The following is a 24,088-nucleotide window of genomic DNA, read 5'->3' on the forward strand; positions in this document are numbered from 1 at the left end:
TTACGAGTTCCAACGCGCCTGCTCCGTGATGGAGAACACGTGTCTCCTTCTACCCACGTCGCTCTTTCCCATGCAGACTCAGCGCCAGAGCAATGGCGACTGACGGAGGAAGTTCTGTGTTCGTTTCTCCCTGTGCTTTTTCTCCCAAGTCGCACCAGTACCTTGCCCTGTCCACGCAGGACGGCAGTCTCCGGCTCTGGGACACCCAAAGCAACACTCTGTACCAGGAATATGTGCCTTCGGCCCACTTGAGTGCCACTTGTACCTGTTTAGCTTGGGGACCATGCAGGACATTCAAGGTAAAGTACTGCGATGGTGATGTACCCGACTCGGGCCTAGTCTTCAATTCTGTTTAAAATGGTTCTATTGATTGAATTTAAGAGCCTGCCATCGTGCGATCCGGACACAGGATTGCTTGGTTAACTGTTTATAATGCGAACGGTCGGATGTTTCCGTTTTTTAATACAGAATTTGGCGTAATGCGTTAATAGTTTCACACGCTGCGTGGACCCCACATGGTACTAGCAGCCCCGTGAGATGAGGGCAGCTCCCCTGATGGAAACAGCATTTGGGTGGCGATCTCATCTCAATCCCGATAAAACAGACACCACAAATACAAACCTCCCTTTAAACTATGTCGATCTTGAATTTATGAATGTAAAATAAAAAGCGGTAGTGATTTATTGTAGATATTGTATAGTGTTTAATTTTATAATATAATGTGTTTATTGTAGCCCATACGAGTTTGCCCCTAAATGCACGTATACATGTATTGCATGGCACAGGACTCAATACCAGAATTGTCCATTTTAAATTATGATTATAAATTACATTTTGGCAACTATAAAAGTACTCTTGAAGTGTATTGCATAGGTCCAGTTGTATTGCTATTCCCTGAAAATATACAGTAGAGCAAATATGTATTAAATAGTGTCTTAACTACTAGCAAGACCATGACATTTGGATGATCAGTCTAAAATCAATCTTTATATTATATAGCGCCTTTCATAGTGGAACACCGTCACAAAGCACTTTACAAGATGCAATAAAAATACTCTTGTACACATTGTCATGTCACTCTAGTCTGATACTGCGACTTACTGGTGTAACAGTCATTACAAGTTTCTGGAATGTCTGTTTTCCTATTGGACTACCTGCATGAGACCTGCAGGTGCATACAACTCAAAATAGATAATAGCATAACTCTTTCATACACTTTCAATTAAATAGCATTAAGTTTATGCAGCTCCTTCAGTGTAAACCTCTTAAAGTCTTTTTGACGGAAATATAGTTACTACACAACAGCAGTGTCCTCAGTCCTCTGACAGCGGACATGATTTTCTAATAAGTACATTTTCTGGGCGTTTTATTTGTTGCTTTATCTCTTGATAGTAATAAACTCCTGATAAGCTCTAGCAGTGTGAACCATCCAATTTTTTAGAGCAGCTTCCTCCCTGTCGTTTCTTCCAATCCTGAATCGTCTGAAGATTTGTTAACCCTTTTCCTCCCTCGACTCTCTCAGGATGGCCCTCAGAGGAAGAAGAGGAAGTCGGAAGTGGCTCCGCACGGCGGCCAGCTGGACCTGCTGGCAATGGGCACTGCGGCGGGCACCGTCCTCCTGTACAGCACAGTGAAGGGACAACTACACAGCAAGCTGGTAAGAGATCAGGGCACTGTCGTTGCAGAGGACGGGGGGACGGGACTAGGAGCCACTGTCCTGGCACTGTGAGGGGCAGGGAGTAGGAGCCACTGTCCTGGCACTGTGAGGGGCAGGGAGTAGGAGGCACTGTCCTGGCACTGTGAGGGGGAGGGAGTAGGAGGCACTGTCCTGGCACTGCGAGGGGGAGGGAGTAGGAGGCACTGTCCTGGCACTGCGAGGGGGAGGGAGTAGGAGGCACTGTCCTGGCACTGCGAGGGGGAGGGAGTAGGAGTAGAAGGCACTGCCCTGGCACTGCGAGGGGCAGGGAGTAGGAGCCACTGCCCTGGCACTGAGGGGGAGGGAGTAGGAGTAGGAGGCACTGCGAGGGGGAGGGAGTAGGAGGCACTGTCCTGGCACTGCGAGGGGGAGGGAGTAGGAGTAGAAGGCACTGTCCTGGTACTGCGAGGGGCAGGGAGTAGGAGGCACTGTCCTGGCACTGCGAGGGGGAGGGAGTAGGAGTAGAAGGCACTGTCCTGGTACTGTGAGGGGCAGGGAGTAGGAGGCATTGTCCTGACACTGTGAGGGGCAGGGAGTAGGAGGCACTGTCCTGGCATTGTGAGGAGCGGGGGAAGTAGGAGGCACTGTTCTGGCATTGCGAGGAGCGGGGGGAGTAGGAGGCACTGTCCTGGCATTGCGAGGAGCGGGGGGAGTAGGAGGCACTGTCCTGGCAGTGCGGGAGGCAGGGATTAAGAGGCACTGCCCTGGCACTGCGAGGGGGGAGTAGGAGCCACTGTCTTGGCACTGTGAAGGGCACTTTAGTAGATAAGCTAGTTGCTTGCAAGCACTGTTAACATTTCTTTTATTTTGTCTTCTCGAGGATGGTGGTCACGACAGTAAAGTGAACTGTGTCCGGTGGCACCCGGAGAACAACTGTCTGTACAGCTGCTCCGACGACTCCCACATAGTGGAGTGGGACCTACAGACTGGCAAAGTGAAATGGTGAGTCTGTTAACCAGAGCTAGTGAAAGAGCAGTGTGGTTAAAGGGGCTTGTATTAAAACAGCAATGAAGACTGTATAGAAATAGACCGCAACCAAGGGGGCTACATTAAGAAATGTCCCAAGCTCTTTATGATCATTCTTTATTTATTTATTTTTTAAATTTATTTATTTGAGGATTTTACGGTACCAGAATCAAATCTTGAATGTACCAGGTATTGTTTAATGAAAACCACTGATGCATAAGTCAGTCGAGGTTAAATCCACAGGGCTGTAAAATTATCGAAATAATCTAGCAGTGCCCCAGCAGCTGGTGGGTAGTGGGCAGTTTTGAGGTGTAATCTTACATTTCAGTAATTTATAACTGCAGTGGTTCCTGTTTCAAACCGGTAACAGTGTGGTAACGCATTGTTTGATGTGAAAAAATAAGTTACTTTAAAAATTGACTCTGGAGTGTCCTGACTGCTGTGCTGTGATTCCTCTCTGCGCTGCAGTAAGTGGAAGGCAGACAAGTGTGCGGTGAGCTGCCTGTGCCTCAGTCCTGATGGGAAGATGCTCCTCTCCGCTGGGCAGACCATCAAGATGTGGGACCTGGAGACCAAGGAGGTGTACCGGGTGAGTACCTCCCCACCCCACTGACTTCCTTACCTACCTATCCGGCATGTCACAGCTCCACACAGCCTGTCGCAGAACAGCACATTTGTTCACCACCTCTGTTCTGTCTTTATATGTCACAATTCAGTAATTCAGAGTTGGGGCGGTTTAATGATACATTATACACATCCAGTATTTTACTGTAGTATGTGGGGGGGGTTTGTAGTAGTGTTTGATGTGTAAGTCAGATTGTGAAATGGGGGGAACACTGTTATAAGAAATCACTGGAACTGCCTCATTTGTTGTACTTTGGAAGTCATTTTGTGAAAGTGAGTGCTGAATTAGTGGACTGAAAACGGTGTCGTCCTCAGGCTATGTGCTTCATCAAAAGATGTTGAGACTGATTTTCGTTTAAACCATTAACAGTGGTGGCCTTGAATGTGCAATGCCTCTGCACTGAAGTTCTGGAAACTGCTGTTTCTGATGCAGAGGAAGACTGCTTGAGCCCAGACTGCCAATGGAGTATGGTGCTAGGATGTGCTTTTTGAATGCATGCCACTGGGAGGCACAGTAGCTTTGTCAGTGGTGCATGTGTTAAACATAGCCACAACCAAAATAACAGAGAAAAAAAAAAGTAGACAATTTTGTGAAATGGCTTCTGCAAGCTGCAGCGCCGCCCACAGGAGAGTAGTGAGCAGTGCTGTTTTTTGAAAAGCTTGAAGTGATTGTGGGGTTTTTTAATCAGGTGTGCCTCCTTCTCTCTCCCCCTCCCAGCGGTTCACGGGTCATGCCACCGCAGTGTCCATGCTGTGCTTCGCCACCACTAGACCCACGACCCGTGGTATGGAGGGACTGTACTTCCTGTCTGGAGCAGCACATGACCGCTTGCTCAGTGTCTGGTAAGGACCTGCCCAGTCTGTAGCGGAGGGTTTTCTGTGCACTTGTGATGGCCACTTTAAATTGGGAAAAGCTCAAACTTTTTTTTTCTTCTAAAAGCAAAACAATTATCTTGTAAAGATTCTTGTAACTAAACTAGCAGTTTGACTTTCATTTTACAAAAATAGGATGCCAACTCACTGTAGTGGTAAAGGCTTTTTAAAATACGTCTCCCTGTCTGTGCAGCGCGGTGTTCTCTTGTGCAGACTGCGTCTCACTGCCTGGCTCACTGTCTCTTTCTCTGTCTCTCTGTAGGCAGGTGCGATCAGACGGGAAGGATAAGAATGCCGTGCTGTCCTTCACCCTGACAGACGAACCCATCTATGTGGACCTGGCCATGTCCCAGAGCAAAGACGAGGTGAGGCAGGATGTTGAAGGGCTTGAGACCCCAGTCTATTGCTCTACCAGTGGGGTTCCTTTAAATACTGGTGGGTCTGGAAGTGCAAGCGACTGCTTTGTGCATTTGTGTTCTTGAATAATCCTATTTACCAAGGAAGTTGTAACCTGTACCAGAAAGGGGGTGAGAGCTCCTTTTAACTGCTTCTCTCTCCTCTTTTCTCTCCTCTCTCTCAGGCAGTGAAGCTTGCAGTGGTGTGCAAGGACAACCAGATGCACCTCTTTGAGCACGTCCTCAATGGGTGAGTGCTGTGTGTTCTCATTTGGATTTCAGACTTTGCGCCTTGTTTTTAAAGCTTAGTGTGTTATAACAAAATACATTTTTTGATTACACACTGAAGATGCAATGTCTTTTTTACAATACAGGTATTTTTTATCTCCTCTTTCTCTCTTCTTGCGATCCTCTTCCCACTCTTCTGTCTCCCCCTCTCCTCTCTCTCACTGTCTCCCCTAGTTACTGTCCCTCTTGCTCAGTGCAGGTTCTCTCTCTGACTCTGTCTAAACCCTTCTCCCTCCCCTCTCCTCAGTCACTGTACGAAGCCTCTGACTGTCCCCCCCCCCCCCCCCCCCCCACTAAGAATCTCCACTCTCGGACTCCTGACTTTTTTTGTCTGTCTCTCTCTCCTCAGTCACTGTAAGAATCTCCTCTCTCGGACTCTGACTTCTGTCTCTGTCTCCTTGTGACTGTAAGAATCTCTCTCGGACTCTGACTTTGTCTCTCTCGCTCCTCAGTTACTGTAAGAATCTCCTCTCTTGGACTCTGACTCTGTGTGTCTCTCTCTCTCCTCAGTCACTGTAAGAAGCCCCTCTCCCCCTCGTGTTCAGTCCAGGTTGCCTCTCCCGGTTCAGTTGGTGACAGTGTTCCTTGGCCGGTCCCTATCATGGCTGCCGCCCTGACTGTAGACAAACAGGCCCTGCTCCTGGCCTACGGGAGTGGCCTGCAGCCTGTCATTGAACGCACTGTGAGTACTCGCAGCGCTAAACTAGCTTTTGTGTACAGTAGTTTCACATTTTCTTAGTTCTTTGTTTTTTAAATTAGTGTATTACTGTTTGTTTTAACCTTTTTCTGAAGTTTAATTATTCTGAGTGGTTTTTATGTATAACCATTCAAATGTTCTTTTTTCGTTAAGGTGCTTTTAATCTGAGTTCAGGAGCTGCTCTTCAGTTCCAGTGGCCTGCCATGATGCTGGCACGTACTAATAACATTACTTGGGCTGATGTATGTTCAGCCCTTCATTATGTGTCTGGCAAGCAATATTTGAGTAATTGCAATAACTACTCGGAGATTGCAAAGATCATAAAATGAAAAGATTTCGCAGGAGGAGGCTGAGCGCCACCCGGTGGGGAGAGCTTAGGTCGGCCAGGGTGTCCTTGGCTCACCGCGCACCAGCGACGTAGTCTGGCCGGGCGCCAGCCTGCCCGCGTGTATGTCGTTGGAGGTCATCTGACCGCGGACGCCCGGACGGACATTCAACGGGGACGGGACTCAATGAGACAGCAACATCGAGGTACCGTCCAGACGTCTCACTTTTCTTCGCCTACCGACTGCTTGGTGCAAAAGCCTCCTACGTAAACAGGCAGAAGCAGAGAGGGCTCAGTGCGCCCAACCGTCCCCAACAATAAAAATAATTGGGCTTTCAAATTAGGGAGAAAATGAGAAAATAATTGCCGATTCCAAAAAAAAGAAAGTGTTGGGCATCGTTTCACTCTCTTAAACCTGAAGTTAATATCTTATGGGAACATATGGTTCTTTGTCCAGTGTCTGTTCAGCGGAGGACTGTTGATGGGATGGGAGGGAGGGGTGGGGTGGGAGTTTAGCTCAAGATTATTGAGGTGCATTGTGTGTAGCCAAAATGTCTGTCATTGTCCCTTGCTAGAAAGCACAGCTTTCTGAGGGATGCAAATAGGACTATTGCACAGCAGTTTCATCCATTCCAGGTTTTAACATGCAACCCCTAATTGTCCCCCAACTGGACCATTTCGTTGCTGGTGTTCGGGCACCCTGCTTCATACTGAAGAGTGTGTGCTGGATCTGTCATGTGTTTTCTTCTTTTTCAGACTCTGAATGCTGGCGAGACTCACGTGTGTCTGGTGAGGGATATCCAGACCTCGCTGACACTCCGCACAGAGACCACTGTCACCAAGGTAACGCAGCTCCCCCATTGAATCCTTCAGCAAAATTTCAACCTACTGAATGACTTTCTTGTGGTAAATATTTCAGAACACCCAAATGCCAAAAGTCTGTTGCCTTAGCAAACTTGGTCTCTTTACCAAACCATATAGATCACGCAACTTTGACTTTTGTATGGTCATAGTCAACTGCAGAGTTTAAAACACACAATCCTAGTACAACTTGCCTTTTTATAGCTGCCTCTATTTGGTTTCAAACTTTTCTTATAAGCTCCTAATTGCCTTGCACAGTATAGACAAACGATAGGGACAAACATGATATAATAGTTGTATTTACAATGTCCTTTTAGTTTTCTGACTATTGCAAGTAAAAGGGGTTTGTTTAACAGTTTTGGTTACTATGTTGTAATATACTTGGTATCACAAGATGGACTAGACCACTCAAGGAAAGGCCCACTGTGTAAAAAGGAGCAGCACAGGCTCTGAAAGCAGCTTCCACGCTGTGTATATATTCAATACTGGAGCGGTGTGTTCATGTGGGCTCCAGGATTTCCTTTACCCAAGCTCCCCTTTTACCCTTGCAGGTGAAGACTCCTACAGTCAAAGCTGATGCCAAGCTCCTGGTGCCAGGACTTCCTGGGCACAGTGCACCTACTAAATCTACCCCTCTGGAAACAAAGAGGAAACCGGGTTCCGACACCAAAGAAGTATGTACTCTGGTCAGAACAACTACACTGAGAATTAAACAGGCAGTTCTTACCTAAAAACAGCACATTTATTACCAAAATCCAGGAATTCGACTTCTCTTTGCTACCTGTTCTAACCCCTTCTGACCCTCTCTTGCAGATGTCCATTGAGGAACGCCTGGGTGTGATTGATTTATCCCCAGCAGAAGGACACAAGGGGGTCCACAAGGGGGGTCTCCCTCTCCAGACAGACAGCTTTGCAGTGCTACTGGTTCAGGGCTTGGAAAGCAGTGACAGCAACATCCTCAACGTAAGTGTACAGTTATCTTTTGTACAGCTGCCTTAAAGGATTTATACAGAGGAAGGACAAACCGTGAAAGTGCATTAATTTTATTTCATACATCCAATGAAAGTAGTGATTTAAAGAAGGGTTTAATGGACTTAATACTACAGGGACAAATATTCTGCTTGAATGCATTCGGTGGCAAAAACTACTTTTTGTTTGTTCATATAGCAGTTTTATAAATGACTACCATGATGCAGAGGAAACTATTGTTATACAACACGATTCTTAAATAGATCCTTTGGGGGGAGCAAACTGTACAGTATCTGTAAATTAATCCAAAGTTGTTTTTTTTTGGACTGATTTGTGCCTAACCCGAATCTGTGCATCTCCATTACAGAAAGTGTTTCAGACGAGAAAGGAGGTGTTGATAAAGAAGACGGTTGCCAGGTTACCAATCCCTGCTGTGCTGCCATTGGTGCAGGAGGTAAGAGCTCTACCTCCTCCAGTTCTACATATAGAATATCGTAGTGTACAAGAGGTGGACCTGAAAACTAAGGGTCGGCCTGGTCGTGATGACCTACGTGTGACCTTGTTTTGGCAGATAAAAACAGCTACGTCTTTAGAAACCTTTGCAGTTCATTCCCCAGATACACACGCATTTACTTCAAAATGATTTCTGTTAAATTTGTACCTGTCACTGGAATAGTTATCTTGATATGAGTTTTATTAATGTTGTTTTTTTCATTTTAGCTCTCAAAGAGAATGCAAGGCCACCCTTATAGGTGAGTTTTGTTTATGTGCTTGTGTTATTAGTGTGCCTCCCTTTATAATGCTGTGTTGAAGAGATTGTGCTATTTAAGTCCTATATAGAGAGAGGGAGGGAGGGAGATAGAGAGTGAGTGTATATTATATTTTAGGACTTAAACACTCCAGGGTTAGGAGGTCTGTGCCTCTGATACTGATGCGGTCTCTGGCTCTGTTTCCTGTCTCATAGCGGGGTGCTGATGGTCCGATGGTTGAAGGCTGTCTTCACTTTCCATGCTTCCTATCTCTCAACGGTGAGTCTGCCGTCTTTCTCCTCCTTCTGTATTAGTCTGACTCCTTGGAGCTCAGCAAGGTTCATAGCATTGTGTTCTCTATTGAAGACCATTGCAAAGTGCATGTAGTTCATTCCCCACAAGGGCTTTTTCAATTATAGTGTGAGAGTCTAAAAGTAAGAGTGAAACTGATTTAATTTAGTCTCGTCTTCAGCACCTGTGTGAGCTTCCCTGTAACGAAGAAAAAAAAAAAGCTCAAACTTAAAAAAATAAATAAAATGAAGTGTCAAGGATGTAATGAAAAACAAACTAGTCAAGAATTGGAAACCAAATCCCATGAATAATGAATGCTTATGTGAGAGGTGTATTAATATTGTACAGGGATGGAAATAAGACTCGATTTACCCACGGTGTAAAGGTAACAAGCTCAGGTATGTCGCAGTAAAACCAGGACTAGGATTAGATCAAACTGCTATGCAATGGGAGCCTTGTTTCCATCCCTGTTGCACACCCTATTAAATCTAGCTGGAAACGGTATTACGCAGTTTTAGTAGCTGGACGTCTGGTTTGTAAGCCACGCTCTGGATTGTCACTGTACTGAGCGGCACTGCTTGTCATTGCAGTTGCCGAGCCTGGTGTCCCAGCTGGGAGTGCTGTATCACATGATCGAGAGCAGAGTCAAGATGTTTCACAAGCTGTCCCGGCTGCACGGGAAGCTCTACCTGCTCATCACACAGGTGAGGGACCGCTAACATCAGCTTTACATTGAAACTGAACAGCAATGTTTAAATGACTGCAGGGGCATTGTCAAGATTGAGAAAAAGTCCTATTGCATTTTCTAAGGAGTACAGACCTATCAGAAAAACCATGTGGCACATCAAGCTCAGTGTTAAAGTGCACACAAATGGCTTCTCACTTTCATCAAACATTCTGCAAATCTAGCAACTTGCACAATCTGTTAAAATTAAAATTGGATCCTATTATGCAAATAAAACTGCTCTGTTAACAATAGTGTACAGGACGTGCAAACACCCAAGAATACAAAGCATTGGGACGGCAGGCAGGGCCAGCAGAGTTTAGGTCAAAGTCTTGGATAGTCATGCGTGTACATCCGTGCTTGACAAGTGTATCCATATGTATATAGTGGAGTATGCGTGTCGCACTTGCATTTTAAATCTGAATTGCTTATCCAGTTGTTTCTTGGCATGTTTTTTAAGGGTATCGAAATATTCTGCTTACACAATACTTTTACCTTCTGCATTTAAAATGAACCTTTTATAAGTCTACATGACATTCCAAGTTATTCTGCAAAAGGGAATACAGGTCACGGTGATGTACTTTCTCTCCTCGCCTCCCCCCAGTCCTAGTTAAGGTATTCCAGACACTGAATTTTAAAGATCCTGCCCCCAGATGAAGGCTGTATCTTGGGAACCTGTTGCATGATGTTGAGGAAGCTGAGATTCTGTTTTGCAGGGTCTTCAATTCCCTTTGAGAGTCTTGGTGTTTTGTCTTTCCTGAACCTTCTGCTCTTGACATCACTCTGGTCCTTCATCTCTCCCCTTGCAGATTGCAGCTTCTGACAAGTCACAAGGTGTCATAGCTTTGGACCAGACTGCCAAACTCGTCTACGAGGAAGGTGAGGATTGGTTGGTTCGTTTCTGGTATTAGAACCGAGCAGAAAAATCCCCTGAAAGTGTTTTGTCAATGCCAAATTCTGATCGCCATGATAATTTTTTATTCTCCAGATTCTTCGGATGAGGAAGAGGAGGGGACAGGAGATGAGATGCTGGCTGAGGAGGAAGACTCTGATGTAAGTTGACCATTTAGTTTGAAGATCTTGCTGTGGTGTTTTGATAACATTTTACACAACTGTACATGTGTGAATTAGCAGTAATGCCAATTTTTTTTTTTTTTTTTTTTTTTTTTTTAAATTGTCGGGTTGATTTTAGTTTGAATGGTGGCCAATAGAAAGGTTGTACTCAAGGTGAAGGTTGATGTGTTTTCTTCCTTGCAGCACTGGGAAGAGGAAGAGGAGATGAGGGAAGTTACAGAGCCGTCAGATAAAGGAGAGGAGCACAGTGACGAGGAGATGAATGTGGAAAATAAACTCAATGGAGATTCAGACCTGGAACCAGACAACGAGAGCGAGGAGGAATGAGAGAGGGAAAGAAATTAGGAAATAAATAAATATATATAACTTTTTGTTTTGTTTTTATTTTAATTTTATACAAAAAGTAAAGAAAGCAAGCAACACAAGAGTCCTTGCTGGTGCTCCTGCCCAAGACTGGCTTTGCAGGGTACTATTCTGATGTGGGGAGTGGAGGAGTGACTGCTTTACCAGGGGAGATGGGGGATCCCTGTGTTCAAGAGACTAAAGACTGGCACTCCTCACCCCCAATTTATGGCAAGGAGCTGAAGGGATCCAAGGATCATCTCTGTTCATCCAGGCTTATTCAATCTATTTTCTACATAACCAGCCCTGTGTAAACCTTGATCATTTGTACAGTACAATGTTTGTATACTGCAGGTTTTAGTGCTGTTCTGGTAAAGAAATAAAAACCTTACTGCAGAATTAAACAAAAAATAATAATTCTGTAAACTGAAGTTCCACTGGAATGTGTGTTTCTTTTGATCTGTTCCCAATAGTTCTGTCTTCTCCCATCTTGGGAAACCACTGTGATTCTTAAACTTTAGTTTGGAGCACCTCTGCAGTCAGTCTTGGAGTGGTTGAGGTTTGAGGTGGGACCCCTGATGTGGGCAGGAAAGTGATTTTAAGCTTGTCGCCCTGACATGCTGTATAAGTGGCGCTTCACCGTGCTGCATTTTGAGCTAAATGTGTAATTGCAGCATGTATAATCCCTCCTGTGGAATGTTAAAAAAAGTTTTTTTTTTTTTTTTTTACTGTGAGAAAATTGACAAATGAGAGTAGGCCTTTTGGCTCATCTGTGCTTTTCTGGACCATACTAGCTGATTTTACAATAAAATCTATAGCTTTGTCAAGTTTGGTCTTGCAGGGTTCCAGTGATTCAGCATCAACACCATGATTAGGTAGCCCATTCTGTACCCTCACCACTCTGAAGAAGTGCCTCCTCTGTGCTAAATCTATCGCCATTTAATTTCCAACTGTGTTCTCTGGACCTTGTTTCTGTGTTGTGCTTAAAGTATTAGTTAACTTCAGTTCTCACAGCCAAGGCCATTGTGCCTTGCATCATATTCCACAACACTGGCCTAGCACTGCAACCCTTTAGAAACTGTTCCCCATTGTTTCCACACACTTTTGAATTCCATGCTGCATTGCTCTGAATGATGATCTATTGGTATCTGAAACAAGGTACATTAGAAGCAGCAGCAAGGCCAGGTTATGAATACAGCTGAACTGCAAGGCTAAGTGGCAGAGTCAAAGTCAGCCTTAGCAGTTAAGAATGAGAAAGTGAATACTCAGCAATGCCAAATTGGAGCAACCTAAATTCAGGTTTAATAATAGATCCCCCATGCTCTTTTCAGGGGACAAAATAATCCTCTCCCGGTTCAGTGCCCCCTAATGCTTCATTCTATGCAGATATCCACTGAGATGCAACATCAGTCGCAAGGTATGTCCCATCAAATAAGAAATAAGAAGTAAATAAGAAATTTCAGTCTTCAGTCCAGTTCAAGGCATCTCTGAATGGGGAGCTGCCACTGAAATCCCTGTAGCAGCATATCGCCAAACTGCCCACTGGTTTATTACACTATATTCCAGCCCCTGCCCTTGCTTTTCCCAGCTTTGCTTAGCTGCTGCAATCAATCACGCCTGGTATTAGCCTGATAGTGCCCTATCTGCCACTGTTATATAATAAGAAGGCAGGACAAAGGGTTAAACTTTTATTTTCCCTTTCAGTAATTACAACTGCTTTTAATCTACATTTTCAACACAGCCTTAAGTAAACATGGACAATCCGGTTGAAAAATCTATTTTAAAAAGTGTTACATAATATAAATACAATACAATAATTTAAAAAAAAAAAAGCTTTGACACTGAATTTATCTGATGTCAGATCAAAGAGATTTGGCCACCATGTTGTGACTTAAGTACACAGGTATAAAACAAGCAGACACATACAGTTCCTAGAAAAACAATAAGAGACACATTTACATCAGGTACAGACTCTAACACAGATAGCAACAAAAAAGGTGTCTCTGTACATCATAGGGTCTATATAACAGTATGTGTTTAGATCAATTGATTTTTTTTTTTTTTTATTTAGTGTCATTTTGTATACTGTGTTATATATAAAGTCTTACATTGTCTTTTCATGTTAGGAATCAAACCCAGAAACTGATGATGACTGAAGGTATTGACAAAGACATTTTGTTCAAAACAGCACCAAATATCAAAACAAACAAAAACTGTTTGAAAGATGATTAACACATAAGGGTACTGTCTGCATTGTTGGCATAAAATATAGTTACCACACTGTTTCTATTCGGTACTTTTTAAAAGCTGCTGTGAGCGCGGCAGCGCCACAACTAATGTAATCCTAGGGTGTCTTAGTTTATAACAGTGTTCTAAATAAATCCAAGCAGACAGACGTTTCAGCCAATGCCTTTGTCAGTGCAACGATGCCCAACTACATACTGATAGCACGTATACAGGTTAAAATGTAAAACGATCCGTAAATGACGAACCACAAAACCATTTTACTGCGTTGGAACACTGGACAGAGAGCATCATGGGTTCTGAGCTGCTCAGATTCCCTCAGTTCACCCTTCCCCCTCCAACAATTCCTGAATAAACGGTTGACTGCCCCCTACAGGAAAGTGCCCCCCCTTTAGAAGAATAAAAATGATCGACTTCAGGGATATTGAGAGGCGATTATCACCAATATGTTTCAATGTCAGTGTTTGATATAAATGAACCTTCCTTGGTATCACTAACAGGGTGTCAGGCAGGGCCATAACCAAAACTGAAATTCTACTACCGAGGTCAGGTTTCAAGCTACAGCTGACAGTATTTTTATGACTGTTTGGTATTTACTATTCAGCTTCCAAATCTATATTACACGGCAAACAAACAGAGAAAACTTACCAGATTTCTTACATGAGCATCAGCATTTATCTCGGGTTCCTCGTAGCTCGTTCCCTCCATGGTGTGTCAGGGTGCCGTGTATATACATTAAAGAGATACCTTTTATATCCTCCTGCGATCCCGTGCACATTGTAATATTCATTGATTTCCGTTTGGTTTTATAACCGTTTCTATTGTCTATTGCTGTTGATTTATTTGGGTCTTAGTTATCAATAGCTCACAGGGGAATGAAGCCCAGTGAGATTGTAAGAGGATATTGCAATTTTCTGTTTATGTGTGTTCTCTGTCATTCATTCTGGCGCTGTTTTTATAGGTTTACTAACACTGTCCCGCTGGACCGGCAGAGCCATGGAGACACTCCCTCTGGAATTCCCAGCGAAGATCAGACCAGACCGGCGACCAGGACGACACTAATGTTTTTTTTTTTTTTTAAACTACGAGGTCTGCCTCCTAAATTCAACTGTGATAACTTTCATTTAGATAACGGAAAATCTCAGGTGCACAGCTTAATCACCACGTCAGTTCAGGAACACAACTTTTCAGAGTCAGACCCCAGCGGTTGTAATTTGCCATTCGTTTGTAAACTTGGTAAATTACTTTGTACGCATAAATAACAACAGAGAACACATCTGACTGTGCATATTAAACAGGTAAGGAATATAATACAGAAATGTAGATGGAATTACGCTTAATATTAATAATATGACTCTGCTGAGCAAAACAGAACACAGGTTTTAAATTCTGAGTTGAGCAACAGTCAGCTACGAATTAGTATCAAAAACGGTGTCTATTGAGATCGATGCTAGCGTTCTCCGGGAAACTTTAAGCTTGTATAAAATTGATACCGAATTTCACTTTTAGTAGTTTGAAAAATACACTTTAAAAAAAATGTAAAAATAATTATCTATATATTTTTTTAAAAGGGTGACATAACCCAAATCTGCCTTTTATCAAAGGAATTAAAAATCCAAAATACTGTATTGGCCGACTCCACAATAAATAATATGTATAATAGGAACACAGAAACAAACAAGAAAAGCAAAACGCGTCACACCGGTACTAGCACTTCTTGAGAGTTCAGAAGTGTAATTATGAAATAGGATTTGGCATCAGTTAGTGAGCTGCTTTCTCCTTGAAAGAAGACATAACCCTCAACTGCTGATTTCCTCACTCCTTCTGCAGAGACTGGCCCAAGATGCACAGCTCGGGGTGGGAGGCAGAGCGACTGTCTGATCTGAGCTCTGATAGGTGCTGGCTATTCCATGGCTCCTCCTCCTTGCCTAGACCCTCCCCTGGCCTGCAAAATAGAAAGGATTATTAGGGATAGAAAGAAGAGGTTTATTTAAAGTAAATGGGGCAGGTTAACCCTTTAAATGTCAGTCACTTCAAACCAGGCTGCCGGTCTAATCTGGGTATCAGTGGGATTAATAATAAAGCCAACACAGTCTCTCACACCGCCAGTGCTGTTCAGATCACCCAGGCAACGATTCTGTCTTTGCAAATTTCTATAAAATAAAGACAGAAAGTAGGAAATTATTTTTTTTAATTTTCAAAGTACTGCTAGGTTTGTTTGCACACACACACACACACACACACACACACACACACACACACACACACACACACACACACACACACACACACATATATATATATATATATGCTTTAAAGTATACTAGTACGAAATTTCATGATCTTGGGGTTAATTTTATAACTAAAAACATTTTATTTAATATGTTTAAGTGTAAAATAAACATGTAAATTGAACTCCTTTGTAAATTATCCATTCGTAGATCGTTCGTTTACAACAGAAACCACCAAAACCAATAAAAAAACCGATCAAGATAGTACGTATTAATAAAATAAAAAAGAAAGAAAGCTAATACTTCAGTAGTGGTCGCGTCTTGACATGTAGTGGTGCTAGGGACATATCGTGCACCTGTTAAGCATCCCCCCCATAGTATATCACCCCCCCCCCCCCCCCCCCCCCCCCCGCGCCCCCCCCCCCCCCCCCCCCCCCCCCCCCCCCCCCCGTCCTTTTTTTCTGGAGCTCAGCATTCAATAAAATTACAAATCACACCCCCCCCCCCCCCCCCCAAAACAATAAAATTACAAATCACACAAACGGTCAGTTGTTTGTCACAAGTTTAAGAACAGTACAACTAGAATCGTTTTTGAATGCATTTTTAAAGACTGTCGACATTTTTTTTAATAGTTGTGTAGCACTTGTGCTTTTGTAATATATATTACATCTTAAAAGTTATTCCAAACCCCGGTTTTATGCAATGGCCGATATACTGTATAGCAGCTTTAAATCTGTGTTAATTGCTACATTCGTAGGACGTACTTTGCTGTCTTCTTCGTTAGGCTCATTAAACTTTAGTACTGTAGTTTGTAATATAAGTCCCTAATGTTCTCTTTATTGCACCACAAGGACGACTGACTGATACCAGACTATTGTGCGAGTGATGTGTGTGATTCCACTAGTCTGTAAAATACGCACCGGTTATCAAACTCTGATTTGGAGTGCACCATCAAAACTAGCATGTAGGAAATTGAACGCTGATTTTTTTTTTTTATCTTAATGCCTGTTCAATGGAAAGATTAATTTGATTTCCCCACGGAAAACAGATCTTCATTGGTGACCAGGCACCGAAATTAGACCGGTTTGGCACCATATAAGCCTTTTCATAACAAATCGGTAAATATTCTTAAGTTTATTCTTAAGTGAAGGTTCTGCCTAAAGAAACAAGTACCGGAACGCTGTTCCGGCTCGACTACACCACTTGTTATGCAACACAAACTAATTACAACAGTGCAAAGCTTTTTTGTATTTTTATCAGGAATTCCAATATATCTGTCATTCTGCGGTGTTATTTTATATTGTTTAACACTGTGCTGTGCTGATAACAGTGTGCACCACGGTTAGTTTAGCCCTTCCACACTACCTGCCTGTCTAAATCCAGGGTTACCCTGTTTTAAACCTAAAAATGTAAGCGTTAGACCTGCCGTAGAGTAAAATCAAATCGTTGTTTCTATCCTGAATTGAAACCAATTGCGTTACCATCAGAATTGTATACACATAGATAGTTGTACATGGGAAAACAGCTAGAAAAATAAACATCAACAACTATGGCCATCTAACTATTGCATTACCTAGAATTTTAGGATTGTACGGAAACGTTCTAGTGCCAATTAATAATAATAATAATAATAATAATATAATACTAATAATAATAATAATAATAATAATAATAATAATAATAATAATAATCCTAGGACTTTGTATCTCCTACGTTGGACTTTTTAACTATTATTTAGACTTTTTTTAAAAAGTCCCACGTAGGAGATAGAAAGTCCTACGTTTTTATTTAGACCTCAATGTTCTGTAAACGTCAGCCACACCATTTTGGGCTTGTAATTCTGAATATAAAGGTATATGATTTTAATTATTATTATTATTTTTTTTATTAACTGTGCGCCTTTAATATTTCTACATTCATTCATGAAGAAATATTTAAGTACTATCCAGTTTAATCCCAGCAAGGGCAAACCTTTGTCTTTATGTCTTTATTTATTTATTTTACAAAAAAGGATCACAATTATTGGTTAAGGACATGTCTAGTTTATTATAACGTTAGCCACTGAATGTTGCTTAGGGAATCTGCTAGGTAATAAGTTAATTTCTTTGGCTTATTTTGAAGGTAGAAATGGAGCTGTCAGCTGACTACAGTAAAGCACAAGCCTGTTTCAAAAATCTTTTTAAACTTGTTGCTCCATTTTGTGTTGCTGTTACCAGCCACTAGCGCCCATTCCCCACAGTTTAATTCATGACCAGTTCAGAATTATTAACATCTCTATAGCAGCCCCTTATATAGGTTCCTGTGATTAAAGAAGGAGGTTGTACTGGTTGTTGCAGTCCTGCCCTGATTAAGATTTTAACTTTGTTTAAAGTGACCTAAACTACTGGAATTAAACAGTGGAAGCTCAGCACTTCATGAATCAGATCAGAAACATGTGCTTATTTATTTATCTTTCAAAAAGTTAAAGTTCTTTTAATAACACCATTGTATCATTTGTTTGCACTACTTGACTTGAACTTTTACCAAAGTACATAATTAAATCATGTATTAACACCGGGCTGCAAATGAAAAAAAAAAAAAAAAAAAAGTAGATTTATGAATTTAAAAATGTTTAATTCAATCTAATGAACAACTAATGGATGATACTCTGGGCTATGTTTAGTAAGCTCTTTACACTAAAATGCTATTTGCTTGATCTTACAAAACAAGCAAACCACTTGTAAGGCCAATTTAAAAGGGTGCCTGTATTATGTGATACTAGTTATATAACATTAACAGTGCTTTTAGAAAATGCTGCTAATTGTATTTTGCATTTCTTGCAATCATTTATGTATTCCCCAGATCTAAGCTTCAAGGCTTGGTATACTATCAGCATCTTGGGGTGTGCATCTCACTAAACACTCCACAGTATGTAGCAACAGAACCACCAGAGGCAGAAAGCACTATCCAAGCATCTAACAATAGGACCGTGAAGCTAAGGGAGAAAGGAGATTGCTGGATTTTCCTCCAAGACAGAAATGCAGAACTTAAAACACCACACACATGGCTGGAACAGGTCCAGGCTAACTCCAAGCAAGATTCAATCCATGTCAGATGCAGTCGCCCAGTGGGCCAGCAACACACTTCCCAGAATAGCTTTCTGCACTATTGTTTCTATCTCTCTCTCTCACTCTCTCTCCTTCCCCTACTCCCCCTCTCTTCTCTCCACAGCCTTCCTAAAACGGAAAGCAGTACAGCTGGTCTGAACTGGTTCAATTATCTTACTGACAGTTATTTTTAGCTTTACAAGAACATGTAAAAATACGTATATATGTAGAAATATACAGATATATTTATCTGACAAAACTTTGACTATATTATATTGACATTAATGTATTTCCAACAAATTTATCTTTTTAAAAACATATTGTCAATATATTTATATCTTAAAATGGCAGTGTGATTATCAAATTATCAAAATATATTTACCAAAAATCTATATTAGAACAAATATTTTCAGATATACTGTATTCAGTTTTCCAGTATAGCATCCATATGTTTCATTTCCGTAAGCGCATTTAGAGAATAATTTAGGGTTGAACTGCTGCCCCAATGTATAATGCTGCTAAAGTGCACATTGTGCAGAATGTAGTAGGAATGGTTTAAATGACATGACAAAAAAGTCAAGTTGCTTGAAGCATGCTATACACAGAACAGGCACAGTACGAGCCCCTGCATAAAGCCCAGTGTCTGATGAGCATCTCTTAGTCTTACCTACAGGAACAAATGGGCTTGAGTGTCTCAGTGACTGTCTGCTCAGAACCCTATTGTGCTATCTTCTATGTGGTGGTTTTGTGATGACTGGAGAAAACCAAACTCATTTTGAACTCATTCAAATCCCGGCATCCAGCTCAATTGTCCAATGTAGCACCAGTCAAGCCACTGTGCTTTTTTTACAGGGTTAATTGCATATATTAGCAGTTAGAAATGAGCACTGTGCATTTTCATAGCCTATTTAGCAAGGATAAGTAAAAAGATAAACAGGCAAACAAATCCCAACAGGCAGACAGAGAGGTATATAGAGAGATAGGCTTTCTTTTATTTTTTGCAATACATACATATATACATACATACATAAACTTTAAGCAGGCAAAATGCTTTCTAATAAATAGGTCTGACAAGACAGACAGACAGACAGAGGGGTACACAGAGACTGGTAGACAGACAGACAGACAGAGAGGTACAAAGAGATTGCCTGCTCACCCTTGGCTGCAGATAGCTGGCTCACTCACGGAGCTGGAGGAGCTGACAGGGGAGAAGGGCAGTCTGAGCCTGATGCCAGGCCGGCGGTCTGAGTAGCTGCGGCGGATGAAGGGTTGGGGGCTGTGTCTGACTGCACTTCGTGTGGCACTGCTGTGGGCAGCCTGCTCTCCCCAGGGCCGAGGCAGAATACAGCTGCTGGGTAGGGGATAAAACTGGGGTACAGGGGGCTGGGCTTCAAAGAGAGAGGAGGAGGCAGGACAGAAGATGGATTGGACGTTACCAAGGTAATGAGCAGGGGCAGGCTGCTTGTCCCCCAGATCATTGCTATTCCGGGCCTGTGCGGGGCGGTTGTGGGCGACTCGTGGAGAGGAGGGAGGGGACGGTGTTTTGCAATATGAAGATGGGCTGTAGTCCCTTCTGTAGGCAGGAGGGCTGGCGATTTTGCCCTGGGACCTACCCTGACTGGTTGGATCTGATTGCCTCCGAAGAGAAGGGGGGCTAGGACGCTTCCTTTCTGTGGGCGGGCTGGGTTCTTTCTGGGTTGCTGGATGGCTTGATGAAGGTGGGAAGGGCTGCCGTCGCAGTATAGGGGGACTGGGCAGTTTCCTGTGCTGGGTGGGGTGGCTTGAGGGGGTTGTGGGCAGCTTGCGAGTGCCTGAAAGGGGTGGGGGAGTTGGAGGGACTGTTCTTGAAGGAGATGGAGAGCTGCAGGGTCTTTGAGGCAGGGATGGAGGGCTGGGGAGGGCCTCAGTGGCTCCAACAGATGGGCAAGCTTTCCTGGTGGAGATGTTGGAGATGGTCCTTGTTTGCCCCTTTTCAGTTGAGGACCCATGAAGTAATGAGACATCTGATGGGGACTCAGTTGAGTGCCGTAGGTGGATGATCTTCCTTGCCTGCCTGTAGAGGCTGGCTGCCTCCTCTTTTGCAGGGTCAGGTTCAATCTCGGGCTGGGACTCCACAGAGCTGCTCCTGGAAGCTGCATTCTGCGAGCCAGACCTTTGGGGGGAGACACTAACCGAACCTCTCCGCAAACTCCCTTTGCTGGGAAGCACATTGACAGAATTCAGAGAGGCCTTCAGCCTCTGGGATACAGATGTTCTTTGGGGATTTGAGGATCTTCCTCTGGTGCTACTGATATTTGTAGAGGGGATGGAAGTTTCACTGGGTGCTGGAGGTCCATCAGTGATCTGGAAGGAGTTGTCCATCAGGACCTCAGGAGGGGGTGGTGGAAGGCTGTCTAAGTCAATGTCCCCTGGTTTAGTACCCTCTTCTTCAGCCTCTAAATCCCCTACATTTACTCTACTGTTAATGGGGGCCAGTCCCCAGTAGCCCATGGAGGGCAGAATGGGGACCCCACATTTCCTTACCCCCTTGAGTGGAGCTAGAGGCTTCAGAGGGTCCCTGTTATTAATGTTCTCTTCAACTTGACTGAAAGTGTCGATCAACCTCTTTACAGACTGCCTCTCATTTTTTGGCAGAGGGATACTTGGCGGGGTTGCTTTGAGTGGCCCTCTTCCCCCTCTCTTCTGTTTCTTCATCACCTCCCCATGCTCCGCAGATCCGCTTTTTTGCAGGACTGTCCTGTCCTGGCTTGGTAGTATGCTGAAGTTTTTGTCCAGAGAGGAGCGGAGGCGATTGTTGGATGATACGCTGACCAAAGACTGATCCCCACCCAGCTTGGGCTTGGCTGACTTGTCATTTGCTGTTTTTCCCTCTAACATCTTCTGCAGCCTGTGACTCAGGTCCTTCTGAGTTCTTTGGAGCTCCAGAAGGGTGGGGTCCTCTCCTTGGCTGCGGAGCGACTCAGCTGACCTTGAGCGCTTCTGCTTGGCTGTCCCTCCCTTCTTCTCCCCTCTAGTCACTGCTGCAGTAGTCTGTGGCCTTTTCCCTTTGTGTTCTTCTTCCTCTGGCCACTGAGGGGCACTGCTTCCAGTACTGCCATTGCTGCAGTTGCTATTACGCTTGCAAGGGACGAATCGTATTCTGCCACTGATGGCGTCCTTCATTTTTAGGCTCATCTCTTCATTCTCAGGGTTCTCTATCCTCTTTGGGGCTGGCCTGATAAGGGCGCAAGGGTCTGCAGGAGAGGAATTAGTGCCTTGCTCCTCTAAGTCATCCTCATCTTCCAAATCCTCTTCATCATTGTCATCCTCATCAAGGGACGCTACCAAAGTGCTGCAGTTAGAGTCTAAAGAATTCAGGGAAAAGCTGGCACGCATTTTAATGTCTTCAGGTGCTTTGGAAACCTCTGCATCACCTGGCACAGCAGGGAGAGGAAGGGAGGCTGATGCTTTATTGTTTTCAACACTAGCAGACTCACAGATTTCTCTGCGTTGCTGGTGTCTCTCAAAGCCCACCAGGGATTCGCTCTCCCCTCCAATTCCACTGTCTTCAGAGTACAGAGTCGTGTCCTCGGGCCCTGGTTTTCTTACGGCGGCTGCTTCGATCCGCCCAAGGACCCTGGCCAGCCTGTTGTCCAGCCCGCGCTTCATCTTTAACTTCTCCGCCATCAAATCAGAGGCGGTACCAAAATAGTCAACTGCCTCCTCAAGGGCGGAGTCTGTAACCACACCCACAGCCCCACCCACCAACTGCATCTTCTGAACGGAGTACTGCAAAAGCTGTTGGAGCAGATCAGGAGGGGGTTCTGTCCTCAGGGCACCACCTTTTCCTAAAGACCATGCCAGGTGTTCCCCAGATTCTTTCAGCAGCTTTTCTCCATCACTGGCGATTTCCTCCAGTGCTTTGTTCACCTCCTCGTAGCGCAGAGCCAGAAAACTGACCATTTGCTGCAGCTGGATCTGGGTCTGGGTTGCCTGGTCAAGCAGTCCCATCAGGGCCTCATATCTCGAGATGCTGGGGTTCAGATAAGCATAGGCCGACTGGTGTGCCTTGACAAGTAACTCCGGGAAGTCCACTTTCTGCTCCTGGGAGGCTCTCCTCTCTTTTATCCGCTTGCCCTTGTTTCCAGCCTTCCCTTTTCTCTGTTTTCTCTGTCCTCCCTTTTTTGTTAGCTTCTCTTCCTGCTGCTCTGTGCCCTCCTTCTTCTCCTCGTCTGCTTGAGCTATGTCAATCCGGATTTCCTGCATTCCAATCTTCTGAGGACAGATAGACTCTGAATTGGCTGCCTCTAGCAGGGAAGACTTCCTCTCTGGCTTCAGGGAAGCTTTTTCTGGGAGGATGGGTCGACGCTGTCTGGGAGGGTTTGGGGTTCCCCCTCCTCTGTCCCAGGCCTCCCCGTCCGTTTCACAAGGGCTGGTTGTGCCCCCTCCATCCTCGGACTGAGTCTCTACCGGGCTCTCGATCCTCTCAAGCTGAGATTTCAGGGTTCTGCCTTTTCTGAATGACCCTGGTCCACTCTTAGAGAAGTTCTGTATTAAACTGCTCTGAGACGGAGTGCAACCCATCTCGTTTCCCTCTGTTAATACTTATGGAAGCTGAAAAACCTCCAGTCACACAGCAATAATAAAGAGACGTGAGGTACTTATCCACCTGAAGTGCTTGTCATTTTCTGATGTCCCCACAACAAAAGGTCCTTCAGCCTCGAAAGTCCTTTGTTTGATTTTTTTCTCAGAACTTCCAGCTGACCTCCCTCTACTTGTAGCTCTCGTGGTACAATTTGTATAACGAATTTCCGTGTTGATTTTAGTTATGTCAGGTCAGCATAGCTTTCTGTTTTCCTGCAGCTCTTCCAAGCAATTTCCTAGCTTGAAGGGATCGTGCTACCTCACAGGATTAAAGAGGCTTTTCTTCCTCGCTTCTGTGTTTGCAGATGTCATGTGAAAGAAAAAGAAAATAAGACTCACACACACACACACACACACACACACACACGAAGGAGAATTAGATCTTAAGCTCATCAGAGTAATCAGCCCTCTTCTTAGTCAGCTGGCTTTTTATATCCCACACAAGCTCTGCTCAGGCCCATCAATTAACATTTAGCACATGAAAATGCAGCACTCTACAGCAAGTCAAAAACACAGAGGAGCTGTTATTGAGCATATGGATGCTAACAACGTGAACATAATAATTTAGCACCTGTGGAGTTTCAGACTACATTTTCCTGTTACTTTGACTTTGTAAATTACTCAAAAGTTTCCAACATAGATATAAACATGTTGGGTATATAATTTAAGCTTTTTAAATATAACTAGCTAAATTTACATGACCCTGCTGTTTTTTTGATTGGGTAATTAAATAACTCCCTGATTCGATCATATAAAAATAGGTCTGAAACATGTTCTGAACATTCCGAGGTGAATTAGAAATGGAGAGAATGCAGTTAAACCTAATGCTCACCAAAAGCTTTCGCATGCAGTTCATAACTCAAGTTAAAGCTTAGCGGACTGGGACAGGCGTTTTTAGCTCTAATCAAAGCATTTGAGTTGTGCAAGCAGGATGTTGTTTAACACTGGCTCCCCTAGTAGTAGGATAAGAAACTGAAAGAAATGACAAGCTGTAGCGTGACCTTGAGACAGTGACAGCTGGCTTACAGTG

General features: G+C 43.7%; 2 protein-coding genes across 2 annotated transcripts; one reads left to right on the forward strand and one right to left on the reverse strand.

Moving 5' to 3' along the window:
* The first annotated feature begins 54 nt into the window (after positions 1 to 54).
* LOC121316206 (WD repeat-containing protein 43-like) lies at positions 55 to 11,305 on the forward strand. Its single transcript, XM_041251107.1, has 18 exons — positions 55 to 299; positions 1,523 to 1,657; positions 2,517 to 2,638; positions 3,131 to 3,251; positions 4,005 to 4,129; positions 4,422 to 4,524; positions 4,740 to 4,804; positions 5,353 to 5,524; positions 6,621 to 6,707; positions 7,277 to 7,399; positions 7,539 to 7,688; positions 8,062 to 8,148; positions 8,415 to 8,446; positions 8,659 to 8,722; positions 9,325 to 9,438; positions 10,268 to 10,337; positions 10,447 to 10,511; positions 10,716 to 11,305. Exons 1-18 carry the CDS (start codon positions 93 to 95, stop codon positions 10,857 to 10,859), a joined length of 1,986 nt encoding a protein of 661 aa, XP_041107041.1. The 5' UTR covers positions 55 to 92; the 3' UTR covers positions 10,860 to 11,305.
* On the reverse strand, positions 8,729 to 23,094 carry LOC121316205 (photoreceptor cilium actin regulator-like). Its single transcript, XM_041251106.1, has 3 exons — positions 19,592 to 23,094; positions 13,767 to 15,063; positions 8,729 to 8,932 (listed from the first exon to the last, which is right to left on the reverse strand). The coding sequence occupies exons 1-2, from the start codon at positions 22,996 to 22,998 to the stop codon at positions 14,934 to 14,936; spliced, it is 3,537 nt and encodes a 1,178-aa protein (XP_041107040.1). The 5' UTR covers positions 22,999 to 23,094; the 3' UTR covers positions 8,729 to 8,932; positions 13,767 to 14,933.
* Between the last annotated feature and the right edge of the window lie 994 nt (positions 23,095 to 24,088).

The sequence above is a fragment of the Polyodon spathula genome, chromosome 5, assembly GCF_017654505.1.
Source record: "Polyodon spathula isolate WHYD16114869_AA chromosome 5, ASM1765450v1, whole genome shotgun sequence".
Classification (NCBI taxonomy): Eukaryota; Metazoa; Chordata; class Actinopteri; order Acipenseriformes; family Polyodontidae; genus Polyodon; species Polyodon spathula.